An 18834-nucleotide genomic window follows, 5' to 3' on the forward strand; every position below is an offset into this window, starting at 1 on the left:
ACTCATAGGGAAGATAGTCTTTACACAAACATTTAAACTTGACTGTGCTTGTTGTTCAACAAGGGAAAGTAAGAATAGTATAACTGTTTTTACCATGTTATCCTACATCAGCACAAACAATGTTAAATACTTTGCTATGATTAAAATAAAACGAGTTCAATACTATTCTAATGAGAGGTTTTATTTACTAATGAAAAAAAGAAACTTTTTTCTTTTTAAATGAATTATGTGAAGAAAAGGGGAGAATAAATATTGAAAAAATAAAAAAAAATAAAAAAACTACTTTTCGTTGTTTCTATAATGAATTAATTAAGCATACAGCCATAAGATTCACGCAAATTATAAAAATGAAATGAGCCAATATAATGAAACTATAAAGAACATCAATAAAAGCACAGGTTATGGTAGGTAAACTTACAAAGATGCCTAAGCAAACAAAGATATGCCAAATAGCATGACTTGTCATACCAGTAAAATCAAATTTACCAGGAAAAAACTTTTCTGGAAACCGTTTCGCATAGACTGTCACACCACAGATATACATCACACAACCCGTCAAAGCAGGCTTTAAAAATTCAAATGAATCCACCAAGCCTTTTACGGTAACTAAATGCAAGAGAGGGACAATACTTGAGAATGCCATGGCAACAAATAAACCAATGCGTAATGGCCTGTATCGCTTTGTATCAAAGAATCGAAAGAAAGGCAAAATGACACCGATACTTCCGATGAGTGAACTGAAGATCATGTAACGATTTCGAGAGGTTGGATCACAATAAAATCCAAAATGAACAATGATTGAGATGGAAGCTGTAATTAAAAAAGTAATACCGATGTAATCCAGTGTGGCTGTAAAGCTTTTGACATGATGAGCAGAATGACAGATGAAGGTGTGATAGATACTTGAACAAAGAAGACATAAAAGTGACGCAAGACAAAATGCAGTAAAGATCAAGAGATCTGGTTGTGATGCTTCAGGAAATTTTCGCTATTTAGAATTAATTAATTATTTACGCAGTACACACGTGTGTAGCATCATTATTTACTTTAAATAAGTGAATAGAAAGAAAGCTAAAGAATACAAAACCTAAAAGATGACTCCAAATGTTCATTGTTTCATTGTGTAATTTAAATAAAGATTTTAAACAATCGTGTTTGGATTGATAGAATCGATAACCAGACAAGACATATTGATTCTCTCTTCTGTCTTTTGGTAATTCTTCAATTAATAACAGTCGCCTTGATCCAAGTAAGAGTGCCCTTGTCACTTCACATATCTCGTTCATTGTATGTTCTTCCTTTTTGAGTTTATTATTAACAGAAGATATAATATGGACTGCTAAACTGGATGGGTCTACTGATGAGGTGGAAAATGATCTGCTTCGATGATGTGGTGTAGTCAAATTATCTTTTGTTGAAGATGAAATTGATACAAGATGAGATTGTGAGTATCTACTGTTTGAATCATCCTCATCAAAATATAATTGTTCTGCTATTTCTGGTGGAGCCATTGATAAAGAAGAAAAAAAAAAAAAAGAATGATAACAAATTTATTCGTATTTATATCTGTTGACCCCTCTTTTATTAATTATTATATAAAGTAGGTTTAAATTAAGGAATAAAAATAAAACAAAAAGGGGCAAAAAGTAAAAATAGTCTCCTGTATGTCTTCCCCAGTTTAAGCCATCTATCATCCAATCGGAATTGGACGCAGAATTTGAAAATGAACAGACAAGCACAATTGATCTTCTTTTTTATAACTCAGAAACATTCCTTTTTAAAAAAAAAAAGTAGAGTGAAGAGTGGATACACGAGGATTTGAACGTGTTGAGGTACATATGGTGTAACAGCAATGGTTTTATGCCTTTTAAAACAGACTATGATTAAGCAGATCAAGTAAGCTGTATGCTATTTTTATTATTCAGCAGGATGATTTGCTATGAACTATAGAAGCAGGAAGGTTGGCTTTTTTTTTAAAAAAAAAAACAAGATCAGGAAATGTGTTCTTTGGTTCTAAATGGCCTGATAGTACAAAAGATATTAGGTTTAATATGTTGTCAGTTTAAATGAGAAAATAATACATTATCGCGTGTAAAGAGAGTCAAGAATTGTTTATGAAAAAGTCATTAGAAGCATAGAGCTCACCTAATAAGGAAATATGTATTCATACTAAAAACTGAAAATGTTTCATCCTTACTCGAAATAAGACTTACCATTGAAAAGAATATAGAAAAGAGCAATAATCTGGTTAAAAAAAGAGTGATTAAGGATTTGATAAATGACAACAATTTGTCATGTAAATCTAGTCCTCCTAAAGATTAGTACTTGCCCATTGAGGAGATGAGGTCATAAGAGAGGGTTCTCCTTTATCCTCCCTTTCTCTTCCTCCCTTTTTTTTTTTTTTTTTTTTTCACTTAGATTTGGCTAGCCATCATATATTCAAAAAGGCTTATTAAAGAAGATTTATTTTCAGGGAGTAAAATAAATAAATAAAAAACTTGACTCTTTATCAAGTCAACTTTTTATTTATCCAAAAGCATAAACAGGGTCTTTTGTTATTATCTTTTTAAATATAAGTCTATTGAATAGAGTAGTGAAACGTAATGATTACAGTGGATTCGCTCAACATGTGTGATAAAAAAAAGGGATGGAGAAACACGGTTTGTTTGATTGGCCAATAAAACCTATTGTTTTCTTCAGGTACACAAAAATAGGTTTTACAGTAAAGTTGAGACTTTATAAAACTATCTTCAAGTATAACATATGTAAATAGTCCCTATTATTCTATTGTAAATAGTCAGTATAATGCAGTATAACAAAAAATACCTTGAATTTGAAAGACTGTCCACAACAAACAAATTTCATTTCAAATTACAATGTGTTTTTCGTACACTCAGTTCGTCAGATTTTTGAATTTAATTGATCAACTTTTCAAACTCAATTGGCCGGGTTTTTGAAGCCTGTTTGGTCAGCTTTTTGAGAACCAATTGATCACTTTCTCGAATTAAGTTGGACAGGGTCAAAACACTGTTCTTTCTGTACAATCTCAAACTTAGCAATGGGCTCTGAAATGACTTTTTATCACAAAGATGGAAGAAGCGAGCCTTAGTTGTAATCTCGTTCGTACTTCGGTCAGGGTGGCCAACGAAAGGATACAGAAATCATTTGTCAACTCTTGTAAGAGAAAAGCCTCAGAGTCAATCGAAAATGCAGTTTTTTTTTTTTTTTTTCAAAATTATATTTTTTTACTGACACGTCTTTTTGATAGGCTACTGAAGTAGGCAAAGTTCGTGTGGGTGTAGAAGGCAGCTCTGTGGGAACAATTAAAAGAGAAGCCACACGTCTATATGAACGGCATTATATCTGAAGTTGTGAAGACAAGTCTATTGTAGCGTAAGTTGAGTGAGAGTTTTTTGTAAATAGAATATTTCAGTTGTCTGGCAGTAGCAACAATTAGCTTGGGACTCAACTCTATCCTTAACTTGTCCTACCATGTTGCTCCTTAAAAGAGGGGTTTTAGTCAAGAAGTTTGGCGCCCATTCCGCAGCATGTTCCAAAAATGCTTTGATAGAGAAGCTACATTGGACGGTAAGCTGGAAAAGGAGATTTCAAAGATTGAAGAGATTTGTGCCATTAAAATCAAAATGAATCTGTTGCTTTTAATAACAGTCTATTTTAAATCGCAAAAGAAGAAACCCAAAAAGGTCGCACTCTTTGCCTCAAGTATGAAGCAAAGGCCAAAAGCCTAATGGAATCAGACATCTTCAGTACTGTAGCACAAATGATGAAATTTTTAGTTCCGAAACATTGGAGAACAATGATGATCACAAGAACAGATGTTGATGTCCAGCGACATTGATGTCGGTCGACATAATTTGCAAATAACATCAAGAGTAAATCACACTTTTTTTTATATAAATAGGATGAGCATTTTTAACCAAAATAACAGATATCCAATAAATCAAATCTTCTTGCGCTTAAAAAGCGATCCTTTCTTATTGGGTCACAATTACCTTTTCTTTTTCTTTTTTTAACTTATTCTTTTTGATCTGATACCCGAGTTATCACGAATCAAGAAAGATCCCTTTTATATTTATCTCTTATCAAACAATTTCACTCTTAATCTTATTGATCTATAAAAATCTGGTGGTCACTACTTAAAGCCAAATTACTCTATCAAAAGAACTGCTGAACGTTTAATCAAATTAACAAAACTCAAAACCCAAGTACTAACAAATCACAGTATCTATTACCAATAGCAAGCCACATATACTTGAACACCAAAACATCAAATCTTACTCTTTTAAATCTATTTATTTTGGAACTTCTTGAGTTTCACAGCTACATATTTGACAAGGATGCTGATATAACAGAAAATGACATTGCTAGGAAGATATAGTCACTCATCTTAGAGAGGTTGTTTAGGAGGACAGCCCTTAGAGCAAAATGGTACGTAATAATACATCTACTTGATACTGAGTCTATATGTTATAAAAAATTATTTAGGGGCGAGAGTGTTGGTGACTCCAATGAAATATCAAGTAGTTCAGGATTTAAAGTTGATTTAAGAATTCTGAAGGATACCATATCATGAAGAAAGGTGACCAATAAGGATTATATGGAGATTACGAGAATCAATTCGAGCTTGATAAAGGTCATCATTGACAGAACAAAGATGCATATTGAATTTAAAACAGTTCTTGACAAGCTGGTAAAAGAAGTCTCAGAAAGAGCCCAAGACACCTCTATCCCTGGCCTACAAATAATAGGTACATTGATTTATGCAAATGACTTGTATGTGGGTGTGAAGGAAGATGTAGCAGTCATCTCCAACCATGCCTCACATATCAAGGATCGCAGAGAAACCATCATGTTGCTTTATAAACTCAAAGTAAGTATAAAAGAGTTATGCTATACAATAAAGTGTTCTAATAAAAGCAAAATAATGCAGTTTGCAGATTTTGATTGACTCAACTTGTATCCTGTCCACTATTAATTTGCAGTTTAATATGTCTCAAAATGGAGGTGGAAGAAGTAGGGCTATTTCACCCATTCAAATGACACATATCCAACTAATCTTACTACATTTAATTCTAATGGTAACAATGGCCATCCAAAGCTTGGCTAATGTATATTTACAAATCCAGCAACACCTGCTGCAGATAGCAAAGTTCCCGAGTTAATATAAGAAGACTAGAGTTCATAGAGCAACAGCTTTTGAAGACAAAGATACCAAAGCCATGTCTCGCCAAAGACGACATAGGTGCTTATGGATTAAATCGTCAGAGAGAAATAGAACTGTTTCCAATTTACAATCATTTAACGTTTCCAGTCTTGTCTTCTTGAAATCCTTGTCATTTTAATATCCATAGACCAGAATGGTGTTGACATATAAAAAGATTCGCTTAATGGCACTGTTGTGACATTTGGTTCTATGGACGCAAGAGACAAAGTTTGCTTGTTTGGGGTAGAGATTATTTCCTTTATCATTGTTGGAATGGTCATTTTGTTCAGTTGAGGGCAATATTTATTGAAAGTTGCTGAATAGACTGCCCATTCAAAGCCTGCTGAAATTAGTCCTATGATTCAAAGAGTCTTTAATCAATACGGCAAAGCATTATATGTTGATCTTTACCTTGATAACATATCATTAATTGAATTAGATGTGATAATAGGAGGCAGAATAAAAAATAAACATATAGATTTATGAAAGCTTTTTCAACTTAATAAACCAAAAGGCTATTGTGGTGTATATAACATTAATAAACTATGAAAGATCTCATGCTGACTTAATCTTCTATATACAATACTTCGCCTTGAACTAAATCCCACATTTGTCTTTCTTTCAAATATCTGGAAGCTCAACCAACCTTGCTTAATAAGGAACAATGAAAGTAGTTTTAAAAGATATTCTCTTGTACTAAATACGAAAACAGAAAATGCAATTATATTCAGTCAACCATGTGCTTTCTGTTATAACAACTTTAAAGGATCACCAATAACCTTTTGGCTAACAGGCTGGTGTATTCAAATGGGACTTTGTGGTAAAGCTTTGGGTCTTTTGACCAAATGACCTTGTAAAAATAAAGAGAGAGAAAAAGGACTATAGCTAAAATGGTGAATGCATCCGTAATACCATAGATTATTATGTATCTGTTATACTGTAAACATTTTTTGGTGGTGATGATATTTTCACGATGAATAATGACCACAACGACACATCGAAAGTCGATTTAAGGGTAATAAATGATGCGTTTCTCCAGAAATCCAATCAAGATTCTGGTGGAGATAAATACCAATTTGATAGCTACAAACTCAACAATAAAAATAAAGTCGTTGTTGATAATTATCTTGATGAAGGTACCAACATCAACGATGTCCACTTCTTATGATCTTGTAACATAAAAACGATTGCTACAGAACTTGATTCGGAAGCTCCTGGCTTATATGTCAATTCTGAGCACTAACATGAATGCATCCTAAACTTTATTAAACATATCTGATTATGTTGGCTTGGCAATACAACTGTTTAGCTTAGGGTGATTTGTCAATAAGGGTCTTTCTTTACCTAAATTAATCTTTTTTTTTTTTTTCTTTGTAGGGCAAAGCTCTCTCATTAAAAAATAAGCTTGACTCTTTTCGCCTTCTCGATAAAATTGCCAAAGAATCAATAAAAGAGTCAAGATATAACAAGAAAAAAGATGGAGCTTATATTTGTTCATAAAAAATGAATGAAGAAGGGGAACATGGGCTCCTTCATGAAGAAGCCTAATAAAAGCAATTGTACTTTGAAATAGTTCAACAGAAGCTTAGTACAACATGTTTTTCATATAGGTTTTATATTATTGCTTTGTGCTGCATTGTTGTTTTTATTGTAATTGCTACCAAATGTCACTATTACATCAAGCATATTAATTGAGATCATGTCATCAGTGGTACAAAACATGCATACTTTTGTCAATCTTGTATACTTTCTGTTTTCAAACAAACTATCAATAGTATCAAATAGCATATTTTGGGTCGTACTTTTGAGCACCAAAACATGATGGCAGCGTCAATGGATTTTGTATTGTCATCACTATCTAGAAATCCTACACTAGATACAGCCGCAAAGCTAAGTTACAGCTACTCTACTTGCCTGGAAGCGTGGACTATATTGTAGCAAAAGGTATTTATAACTATTAGGATAAAACTATGTCTACTTGTGCAAAGTTAGATATTTTCTAAAGTAAAATAAAAGCATAAAGAAGTATTTTGAACTTTCTTATGGATACTACAAAATGTAATTTTACATAATACATGATTATAGTATTGTTACTCTAATTTGTACAACAGATCTTTATATGATTAAAAGTGTAAAAAGAGTAATACAAATGTAAATGTATTTTTCATAAAAGAATATTTGCTTTATTTCTTATTTTTCTTTTACACATCTTTAATCATGAATTCAAAAAGGACGCAAGTATCAATGCTAAGAATATTAGAAGAAAATAACAATCATCTACGACATGAACTCAATCTATTAAGAACGTCTGTATCAGATGCCTCTACAAGGTAATACCAATAGAATTTTACACATTTTCACTTATATTTATTTGAAAAAAGCTTAATAAATTATTGTAATAATCATGAAGATCCTTTATTACCTTCTATTTGGGGCCCTCTTCCAAAGAAAAATAATCCTTTTGCATCACCCGATACCGAAAAATGCTGTTCAGTCATGTAATCAAAAACATTTCTTGCTTTTAATTATATTTTAATAGACTTAATAAAGAGCAGTATAGTTTTTTTTTATGGACTTGCTCATAATCTTTATTTTTTGTTTTTATTTAGTTTGCTTTTATGATAATCAGCAATTGATCTAGTAAATTCCTTTGTCACATCTTTCATTCTATTTGCTGCCTTAATAATATGAAATAGCTCCTTTTGCTTTACTGTAATGTACATACTCATCTGCCTACTCTTTTCTGAATTTCTATATAAAACGAGTTAGAATTGATCTTGTTTGTGCGAGTTATATTACTTTGGAATAATAGTTGAAGTGAGATGTAACAGTTGATGGTATTGAATAACTAATTCAGGGATATAAATCTTTTGCAAGCTTAATTTAGAAATATGATCTGTCTCCACCGCATCTTTCCCTAACCAGCCTCCTTCTAATATGAACGTAAACTCTTTTTCCAATCTCTTGGTTTGTTCCTATATTCTTTTATAAGACTCTTTCTTTGTTTTCCCTTATTCATTTTTACCTCGATTTCTTTTCGCCATTTCGCTGTTTTTCGAATATCATTCGTTGAGTCACTGTAAATAGGTTAATGAACTTGTGAGAATACATTTAAATGAGAATGCTTACGTATTATGTGGAGCAGATTGAATAAGCAAGTTCCAAGGCTTTTGCAATTCAAATATATTTAAAAGCCTTTTATGTGAACGATATTCAGACAAATTTTGATCTACATCAGGCATTCTTGAAACAAATAATTCTATTTCCATAGGGATCATATTCAGTATCTTTTTAGCAAAATACAGATGGCGTATGCCCATAAAGAAGCGAATAATATAATTGGCCGCGTTGAGTGCATCCAACCAAAATGCCTTGTCCAACATAAGCCAATCCATAGCCAGCTGGAAAGTATCCATGAATGGTTCCTCCATTTTCCCGTCTTCTGTTTGAAAGTGCTTGGTTTTTTGGATTTGTGAGGATTGTGCAATCGCTTTATTGATTAGACTGTAACTTGTCTGCTTTAAGATCTTTTTCATTTCCAAGTTGTACTGCTTGCCTAGCAGAATAAGAATCGACATTTCCTCTTTATCGCCAATGAAACCTATAATTAAGAAGACGTTAAGAAAATAAAATAATAACAACTAGGTTATTTTTCACCTTCTAGAAACTGAGAGTAAATGTTTGTTTGCTCAGTCTCAGGCAACCTTGAGGCATAGGCAGCAATAGTAAGAGGTCTAAAGTTTTCAAGTCTAGAACTCATTTCTGTATAATATGCTACTATAGCAGTCGATTTTTCATCTTCTTCCCAATCAAGATATTGACGACCGAACAAGATCAGTGTTGATATAAATCTTAATGCTTCTAATTTATATTCTTCACTAAATAAAGAGTTATTATATAAGCAAGTCCTTTTATTATTGTTATCTTTTTCCTTTGTTACCTAATATAAAATGCAGAGTGGCTTCGATTTAATACTAGCATTTTGTGCATTTCTTCAATAAGGTTGCTAGTGTTATTTTGAAGGATGGTTGATTGAATTTGATGGAAAAATATCCTTGGGTCACCTCTAAAGTATACAAAATACTTAACATCTAGACCTTCGTTTTTCTCTTTCATTATACAGCGTTACCTTTCTAAAAGAAAATCTTTGGAAGACGCTAATTCAAATGAAGCAATAGAAATAATACTAGATGTATTGTCTATTCTATTCATTTCATTTTCTAATAACCCGTTCAAGTTTGCCCAAATCACATCTTCCCATGTTTGACACATGTTTGAATTGACTATACTATTGACATCTCCTGCAAGTGTGTCGTACAATAATTTCTCATAATGTCCAAGTAAAGCCTTTATTTTTTGTAAGCCTTTTCTCCTTGGAATAATGCCTCTTTCCCTTCCCTATGAACTTACATTTTTTGCCGTATTTTGAACACATGCATGCCAAGCGATCCATTCGTTTTTGGTATATTGCGAATTATCCTTTCCTACAATTTTTCCATGAATACACTTTTTTTTTTTTTTTTTTTTTTTTTTTTTTGACATCTACCAAGTGCTATAAGGTTGAATCGAACATATTCATTGTACATGTAAACAGCTGCTGGATCCTCATCTTTTCCTGCTTGAGCGAGTTCATATTCGCCTGCTCTTAATTTGTCCCAACGTTGCTTATAAATGGCATCGATATCATGCTCATAGGACATTCTCCTCTTTTTATTCGGTGGTTCATGAAGGGATGGTCGTAGTGCGCGGTTCTTTCGTACAATATGCATAATTTCTCCTTCCAACTCTTCATCGTCTAAAGCTTTTTTAGCAATTCTGTCTTGTAGATCTTGGGTTATTGTTACTTTGGCTACCCAATCTTTTAAAGCCTATACAGTTAACGATAGGTTGGAAGAATTGTATATTGTCATGAATTTTAAATATGTTACTGCAAGTTTATGTAATTGTGATTTGTTTTTTGATCTAGTAAAAATGATTAGAATCCAAAATATTTGAAGATGATGCACAGCATCTTACGAAGCAAGAGTAGCTATTAATTTCCAAGTATTGCTTTCTGTTTGTCTGAAAATATTGTATTTACTAACAGGAAGTTAGATTATAATTTATAGTGATTGACAATATATGTACTCTGCTGAGGTAAGGGAAGTATATTTGCCAGCAATTTCATGACCATTGTTGACATCAAACGACTTTAATATTCTTGCAAAATTATCAATAAAGTTGTCGTTTAAAGTCATTTGTAAAACGCGTTTTTTTTGTGGAAGAATTAAAAATAAAAAAGATGCTGACTTGAAGAATTCTCTTTTTTAAATGTGACTCAAAGTTTACTGAGTGATTCAATCAATATTGTGTAATGAGTCGTAGAAAAAGTGATATTTATTTAAAAAAGAAAACACCTCTTACTTCATTTTAGAAAAGACAAACAATAGATTCACAATTCAACTTGATAACTATGAGAAACACATTCAGGTAATAAAGGGGAATTATATTATTTGGATTTATCCTATCAACACGATTCAGAGAAGAATAGACAGTCGTTGTTTGAGCTTCACAAAAAACAGCAATAAATATTCAAAGAGAACAAGACATATAGTCTACCCTTACTATGTTATCACTTACAATAAGCAGAAAATTAACATGGATAGGTTCATTAAATCAATATCCCAAGCAATGAGACTAGCAAACTGATTAAGTACAAGCTGAATCTTTCTGTTCTTGATCATATGAAGACAGCATGCGTTTGATATTTGAGTAACGACTATATTTATATAAAAACCTGGATATCTATTAAAGCAATCGCCAAGCTATATCTAAGAACGATGAAACATAAGAGATAGCAGTAAACGCCGCAAAATAAAGAAGAGAGTGACTCAAAGCTACTTTCCTTTATAAAGTCTCCAGCAAGAGTCGGAGAAACCTACAGATTCTATTCTCTAAATTAGATAAAAGAGATTCTTGAACTTGCCATTAAGGGAGGTCTTTTTGCAAGAAAAATTAGAGCAATTGTTGGTATTGTTAATAGAATAGCTTGCATTATATGAAGATTTGTAAGGGCGATGAGGAGAAGCGTTTGCCTGGTACAAGAAAGCCGCGAATCAAGTGGCGATCAAAGCTTGAACTACATCATACAGATTTTCTTTGTGGTTTCTATGGCGAAAATCCGGAAGCTATACTCTGACAGGCAAGGAAATGCATTGATTGAATCAATTCCACTTTCTGGTCTTCACAAGCATCTTGTCCATTATGCCTCCTTGGCACTCAAAAGCTGGAGTGGGGTTTAACTGCAAGGACATCTCTCAGCAACCTCAATCAGCATAGAGAGAAAGTTCTTAAAAGGAAGGCGGATAAGGATATGGTTAGGCAAAACAAATGAGGCAGGTTTCAGCATGCAGATTTGTAAAATTTTTTTGCACTTCAAAGTGAAGGACACCTGCAAGACACTTTTTCCTTTGAATAGAGGCCTCACTATGACTATGGTCCACGCTCTTTGCGTAATGCGAATAATTGATATAATCCAGCGAAAGCTAAAGGTTGTTCAAAAGAAAAAAGAACAATAAGAAAAGAATGTATAGGTTGAAGCAAACGTCAGGATCTGTACAAATAGTGTGCATTCCATGGAAACCTTGAGTAGTCTCATGGACACTCTAGATCATCATAAAATGAATATCCATTACCTTGTTATGGGTAACGCTTGCAATTATAAAGTTTCTGAAGTCCGAGGTTTGATTAACACTCGTGGGTAAAAAGCTACAACTTGCCGCTTTATTGACTATTTTTAAACCCTATTGAATTATTCTAGTTGAAAGTTAGATGTGCCATAAGGAGAGACTACTTGACTGTAAATGATAATTTAACTACTAGAATAATTGAGTCAGCTAAAAAGAAAGTGCATGTTAACAGCTGTGTAAATTGGATAGATCATTTTTATTCGTTCTTCGATAGATATTTGGCCCTTGAACCAACTCCTTAATTATGCAAAATAAAAAGAGATGAATAAGATTATTTATTAAAGACCCTACTGGGCGTGTGATATGTGGATCTGTCGGCCCGGACCAGATCAATATAAAGGAAAGTAATGAGTGGCTAAAAAAACCTTTTGCAATCAAGGCAAGAAAGGCATGTGAATAAGGAAAGACATAGGGATGTCGTGTTTGACGGTGATGGAGCAACTTTTGCAACCCTTTGAAAAAATGCTGAGCATAGATAGAATTAGTCTTTGCTTCTGTTTGATGACCAAAAAAAAACTTGCCCAAAATAAACAAAAAAGCCTGCAAATTTAGAGGTTACAAAAAAAAGTAGTGGCAAAATCTAAGTTTAGATTGCTTCTCAACAGTGAAAGATTGATATTATTCTAAAGTCTTTTTTTAAATATTAATTTGCTATTCAATTTTTATTTCATTTGGAACACATTTCACTTGAGATATCTGCATATTCTATTTACTTTTTTTACAGAAAAACTATTCTTATCGACAGTCATCTTTCGAACGATAGAGGGCGTATTGTACTGAATATGAAACCTTATCTCTTTTAACTTGATTGTCATCTTTTCAGTACCAGTGTACCATTAAAGATTGTAATTTTCGCGATAAAAGATCCCGCAATCAGTGGTACGCGACTCAAAGGATTTTCTTGGTGAATTTCTATGATCAAAAGCTCCCACTGCTTAATAAAGTCTGCAAAAGTAAGATGAACATCGAACAAAGTCTTGATGGAGTTTATTTTCTTATTTTGGAATAAATGTTTTGCCATGCCAAGATAGAGGTTATGGATCGGGTCAATTATTGTAAAATTTTCTTCGCTGGAATGCTCTAAAATAGAATAAAAATAAAATGGGAGGCGCTTCTACTGACTTAAGAGTCTGAATGAAGCAGGCCTAAGTATCACAGAAACTGCTTCAAGTAATTTGTTGGCACCTCAGGGGCGACAAACATATTTTTTTAGTAATGCGTTATTTTGAGAATATAAACACCAGTGCAGCTTAGAAACTGTTGGAAAGAGAGCAGTAAAGCACGAGGTGAGATGTACAACAAAAGGAAATCCTACATTTGCACAAATCTTTGTGCGATATGAACAGCCCCTCAGCCATAACTATCTAAGCCTTTTGTAAATAAACTTTAAAATCAAAAAAAGAAAAAGTTTATTTATTAAATCAAGAATGTTTTATAACATATCAGCATAAATCCAGAATGTGTACAATTCATTTTCAATAATATTGAGCTAGTTCTTCCCCAATTAAAAGTCAAATATGGTAAGATTTGAAGATCACCAGTTGGTGAGACCGAATAACTTTTTTTTTTCTTTAACGGACCATGCTTACAATGTTTAAATAAATTGATAAAAACGACAAATGTATATTGATTAAGGGTCTTATTTGCGTGTATAAACAACCCAATACCTTTATTTTTTTATGGTTACTGCATTTCTTTCTGCAGGGACATTCCTCTAGATCATTCTTGAAACCACTCATGATCTCACTACGAGAGAATTCAATTGATTCAAACTCCGTTTTAACCTCGTAACAAAAGAAGGGGTTTTGGTGTCCTTAGCAAAATGGAAATGATTTCGTCAGTGCATGACAAAAATAAAATTGACAAAACTTGTAACAATAAGATGTGGAAAATGAACAAAAAAAAGCTACTAAAATGCTTCATGGTTTACATAAAGAAAACAAATAGCTACATAATACAACCACATCTTGATCATCCAATACATATTCCAAAAAATAAAGCATAGAAAAAGAAAGGATGATAATTCTTGTTTGATAGTCAAAAATTAACATGAAAATAAATAAAATCATTGCTCAAAAGGGAATTGCCATGGTGAATAGACGTCAAACCATGCTTCGAATGGTCTTGTAAGACTTATATGCAATGTGTGTTGAACAAGATCGCATTTTTATTATTTTTCTTGTACACTTGTAATGAGCTCATTGTGTTTTATAAAAGAAGTAATTTCAAATAAATAAAAAAGCCGTTCATTAGGCTTAAAATGCATTCATACATCATACATGCTCTTTATGTTTGTTTCGAAATGTTTGCTCTATTGGGTAAGTTTATCAAATTCGGAAAACCTAAAAAAATTACCGCATGGGGGTCATACAATGCTGGGATAGATGATCTGCTCTTTTTATATACTTTTATTTTGAACCTATCCTCTTTTCCTTTTCTTTCTCTCTTTTTCCTCTTTTTCCTCCCTTAATTATTGGATTCTTTATGTCAACTTCTATACTGACAGCAACGATAGCATTACAAGGTGCGGCTGTTGCTGCTTCGGGGGAACTGGCTGTTCGTTCTTTATCTCCAAAGAGAAACAAGCTGTTGATAATTAGAATCAGTAAATTTATTTTGGGATTTACTATGGCAGTAAAGACCATGTTCTTTCTAGCATTTCATTCCAGGTATAAAAAAAAAATACATTAATTTACATAAACAGTAAGGACTCATTTTTTTTAGTATAGGAGATACAGCTTGTAATATTACCGGCAGAATGGCAGATATATTTTATCATATAGCAATGACAGCCGGTACAGCAGTATTAGTATTTCGTGTTAACTCAATTATACCAATTCACTGGAAAAGAGTATCATTAATAGCACATATCTTAATGGTCGTCTTTCGATTGCTTATTGGTATTGTTGATACTTGTGTGGTTACTGTTGGAACCTTTGATGATGGAACATGCGATTATGATGACCCAAAATATGTACGAGAATAGAAAGAATGATGATAATAACGATACTAATTTATGATTAGTGGGGACCAGTGTATACATTATATGATACATTGATTGATCTTTATGTGACTTTTGTCATTAGCTTAATACTTTTATCACATATTCGCTCTCTTGCATTGGATGACATGCGCATCAATATCATTCTTTATACTTCAGTCATCTATCATAATGTAATCAGATCCGTTTTATTGACTATTGTTAACCTTATTTCAGCTATTTTTATGATTACCGTAAGATGTCGATCAAAAAAATATATATTTATGCCACTTCATAATAATCATGGTTATAACCTGTAGAGATACACCAATGATTATATTATGCTAGTATGGCCAATCATTAATATTGTTTTTGTTGTGTTAGTTGGGTATGATTCTGATGTGACAAAAGCAATACGGAAACTTCAACAAATGCGCTGGCAACGAAATAGTAATAGTAATGTGTCCAATCACGCATCAATTGCACAACCTGTCAGAAAAGAACGAGAAATATCATTCATAAAGGAAACAACCACTGAAAATCAATCATGTAGTCAGTCATTACATACCGAAAAGTATTCTCTAGAAGCATATGAAGAAAAAGCCTCACAAAGTGTACCTGCCAAATCAACCAGAAACACATCTTATGATACTGATAGCACACGAATAGAGACTTGATAAAAAAGGCTTCTTTTATACCCTTACAATCACAAAAAAAAAAAAAAAAAAAAAACACCCACGCACACAAATCATTTCATAATAATGCTTAATTCATCCATGTCTTTCATTCATTCAATAAAGTCAAAATGTATCTTTTTTTTTAAATTCTCCGTCCATCAAACAAGTCATTTAATCAAGATATTGTATTGATTCCTTTTTATGCTTTAAATGAGGATTTAAAGACAACTGATTTAAGTTATTTTACTTTAAATTCCGATTACTTTGATTGGTCAAATCAGGTCTATCAACTTGACACCAGTGTTTCTTTTTTATTTTATTTTTTTCTGTTTTCTTTTTTTTTTCTTTCTTTCTCTCTCTCTTACAAAAAAAGATGGAACAATGGACTGAAAATGTAAATCGCATTTGGTTTCTTTTATTTTAAAATGAAAAATTAAATAAACTTTTTTTTTTTCAAACCAGAACAGTTTACTTGCTAAAAGTACTCAAGGAGATAGCAACAATGGCTCACCTATTGCTTCAAATAGTAAAACTACACCTCCAACAATACAAATCAACACAACGCCATTTGTTGTATCTTCACAAGAATCTCCTGTAAATAATATAATAGCTTCTCTATAAAGTATTGATGATTTAATCACATCTACCTAGCTTCGCTCTCCTTCACATAGGTCAACTGGAGATATACCAAAGGCTAATAATACTATCAACCGTCTAAGAAATACTCCCAAAGATAAAGCCACTGTTGGGAAAATAGCCAGACGTCAAAAATCTTCTCGCTTTTATTCTAAAGAAAAAATACCTTTGGAAAAAACGCCAGCATTCAATGGTAACAAAAAACATAAAAGAATAATTGTGCACGAAAGTTGACTTACACGTAAGAGCAGCTGTTCCGCCTCAAGTAAGGCCTGAATTATTTTTGCAGAAAATTCGACAATGCACCATTATATGCGATTTTAGTGATCCTGCTGCTGAGTTGTCAGAAAAGGAAATCAAACGCCATACTTTACATGAAATATTGGAATATATTAGCATGAATAGAGGTGTACTTGGTTCAGAAATATTTTATATTGAAATTGTCAAAATGGTAACTTGGAATAAGTGTGAAAAAGTACATGATAATAATATCCTTTAGTTTGCTGTCAATTTATTTCGTACGATTCCTCCACAAGTGAATCCAACAGGCGATGCTTATGACCCAGAAGAAGATGAGCCAATATTAGAACTTGCTTGGCCTCATTTACAGATCGTCTATGAATTCTTTCTTCGTTTTTTGGAATCGCCTGATTTTGATCTTCATTATGCTAAAAGACATATTGATCAAAAGTTTATTCTTCAAGTACATATCACTCATTCCATTTTTTTATATTTAATTAACCAACATTTTTTTTTAGTTACTCGAATTATTTGATACAGAGGATCCACGAGAAAGAGACTTTTTAAAAACTACTTTACATCGCATCTATGGCAAATTCTTAAATTTGCGTGCATTCATTCGACGATCCATCAACAACATCTTTTTCCAATTTATTTATGAAACAGAGAGACATAATGGTATTGCTGAATTATTAGAAATATTGGGAAGCATCATCAATGGATTTGCTTTACCTTTAAAAGAAGAACACAAAAACTTTTTAAGACGCGTCTTGATTCCACTTCATAAAGTAAAATCGTTGGCGCTCTATCATCCTCAACTGGCTTATTGTGTTGTACAATTCCTTGAAAAAAGTCAAGCACTTGTACCAGAGGTGAGTAAGCTTTGTCATACAAAACTTTATATTTGACATAGTTGTAGGTCACTCAAGGTTTATTACGTTATTGGCCCAAAGTGAATAGCCCAAAAGAAGTCATGTTTTTAAATGAATTAGAGGAAATATTGGATGTGATTGATAATGTAGAGTTTCAAAAGGTCATGGTGCCACTGTTTACAAAGTTGGGTCAGTGTGTATCAAGTACCCATTTCCAAGTTGCCGAAAGAGCACTTTATTTCTGGAACAATGAATATATTGTGACTTTGATGTCTGAAAATGTCAATGTCATCATGCCAATCATATTTCCAACGCTTTACAAAGCATCTAAAACTCACTGGAACAAGTAAAAAGATACAAAAAACTATAGTGAAATCATGATTAATTTCTCTCCTCTAGAACAATACTTGGCCTGGTTCATAACGCATTGAAGCTTTGCATGGATATGAACCCGGAATTGTTTGATAATTGTGTTAGTAGATATAAACAGCAAAGGCAGACGTAGGCTAAAATTACATAAGTAATATTTTTATATTTATGCATCATTCTTAGAGAAAGAAAACGACAGAGAGAAAGAGAAGAAAATTGGAAGACATTACAACGGAAAGTTTCAGGAACAGGTGTTGTCACAATAACAACGACAACAACTACTTGTACTGAAGAAGAAAACCAAGAATTTCATGACTATTCTTTCCCACCAAGACAGTCATTTGATGGTGAATTAGAAGAAGAAGAAGAGGAAGAGGAATACATGTCAGATGAGATAACTGATGTAGAGCACCATGAAGAGCAATACGATGTGCTTCATCCTGATATGGTATTGTCAATAGAGCGTTTTGAATAATAAACTAACCCATAGTTATAGCAACAGTTTGATGTTGGTCCACAGCAACAATACCAACAATTTAGAAGAAAATCCATTATACCCGTAGACGAAACTGTGAGTTTACTGCGCTTATACTGTTTACTAGTAACTAACACTGCAAAAATAGGTTTATGATGAATTATCTCGCCATGTAAGCCTAGAAGATGTTCTTAATCAAGCTCCAAGTTCTGTATCCAGTCCAGTATCAGCAAATAGCCCAAGCACACAATAGATGCTAGTATTAAATAGATTTTTTTTTATAAATTTGGTTGAACGCGCGGCCAGCTTACGCGTCCAAATCATTCACCTGTTATTAAAGCATAAAAATAAAATTTAAAAAGAATTATCTTTTTTTTTTTTTCGTTTTCTTTAGTATTGTTTGTAATGAGTAACGAATTACAGCTACTTGGTACATACATATAAAACAAAGCATTTATCTCACTTTTGTACTAAGAGTCTCAACAGAAAATGTCGAACTAAAGTTGGCACTGTCCAAGACGGATGCTCAGCTGGAAAAGAATATCCAACTCTTCCTTCCTCCAGTACTACTTAAGTTAGCAAGCACTGATGCCAACATCAAAAAGAAAGTAATGGAGATCCTCTCCCACATCA

At 32.7% G+C, this 18834-nt stretch overlaps 6 protein-coding genes across 6 annotated transcripts; 4 read left to right on the forward strand and 2 right to left on the reverse strand.

Moving 5' to 3' along the window:
• Nucleotides 1-305: 305 nt before the first annotated feature.
• On the reverse strand, nt 306-1286 carry RO3G_02500 (uncharacterized protein; the record flags this gene model as incomplete). Its single annotated transcript, XM_067657091.1, has 3 exons — nt 306-371; nt 419-988; nt 1047-1286. The coding sequence occupies 3 exons, from the start codon at nt 1284-1286 to the stop codon at nt 306-308; spliced, it is 876 nt and encodes a 291-aa protein (XP_067513192.1).
• Nucleotides 1287-6114: 4828 nt separating this feature from the next.
• Nucleotides 6115-6467, forward strand: RO3G_02501 (uncharacterized protein; the record flags this gene model as incomplete). The annotated part of the gene is made up of 3 exons (XM_067657092.1): nt 6115-6129; nt 6264-6360; nt 6421-6467. 3 exons carry the CDS (start codon nt 6115-6117, stop codon nt 6465-6467), a joined length of 159 nt encoding a protein of 52 aa, XP_067513193.1.
• Nucleotides 6468-7441: 974 nt separating this feature from the next.
• RO3G_02502 (uncharacterized protein) lies at nt 7442-7726 on the forward strand (the record flags this gene model as incomplete). The annotated part of the gene is made up of 2 exons (XM_067657093.1): nt 7442-7554; nt 7606-7726. 2 exons carry the CDS (start codon nt 7442-7444, stop codon nt 7724-7726), a joined length of 234 nt encoding a protein of 77 aa, XP_067513194.1.
• A 223-nt stretch (nt 7727-7949) lies between these two features.
• RO3G_02503 (uncharacterized protein) lies at nt 7950-9496 on the reverse strand (the record flags this gene model as incomplete). Its single annotated transcript, XM_067657094.1, has 7 exons — nt 7950-7975; nt 8024-8072; nt 8250-8301; nt 8354-8825; nt 8882-9102; nt 9165-9290; nt 9354-9496. 7 exons carry the CDS (start codon nt 9494-9496, stop codon nt 7950-7952), a joined length of 1089 nt encoding a protein of 362 aa, XP_067513195.1.
• A 5331-nt stretch (nt 9497-14827) lies between these two features.
• On the forward strand, nt 14828-15609 carry RO3G_02504 (uncharacterized protein; the record flags this gene model as incomplete). The annotated part of the gene is made up of 3 exons (XM_067657095.1): nt 14828-14926; nt 14977-15186; nt 15253-15609. The coding sequence occupies 3 exons, from the start codon at nt 14828-14830 to the stop codon at nt 15607-15609; spliced, it is 666 nt and encodes a 221-aa protein (XP_067513196.1).
• Nucleotides 15610-16693: 1084 nt separating this feature from the next.
• On the forward strand, nt 16694-18454 carry RO3G_02505 (serine/threonine-protein phosphatase 2A regulatory subunit gamma isoform; the record flags this gene model as incomplete). The annotated part of the gene is made up of 7 exons (XM_067657096.1): nt 16694-16696; nt 16745-16948; nt 17004-17357; nt 17405-17703; nt 17757-17833; nt 17966-18174; nt 18350-18454. 7 exons carry the CDS (start codon nt 16694-16696, stop codon nt 18452-18454), a joined length of 1251 nt encoding a protein of 416 aa, XP_067513197.1.
• Between the last annotated feature and the right edge of the window lie 380 nt (nt 18455-18834).

The sequence above is a fragment of the Rhizopus delemar genome, genomic scaffold (assembly GCF_000149305.1).
Source record: "Rhizopus delemar RA 99-880 supercont3.2 genomic scaffold, whole genome shotgun sequence".
NCBI lineage: Eukaryota > Fungi > Mucoromycota > Mucoromycetes > Mucorales > Rhizopodaceae > Rhizopus > Rhizopus delemar.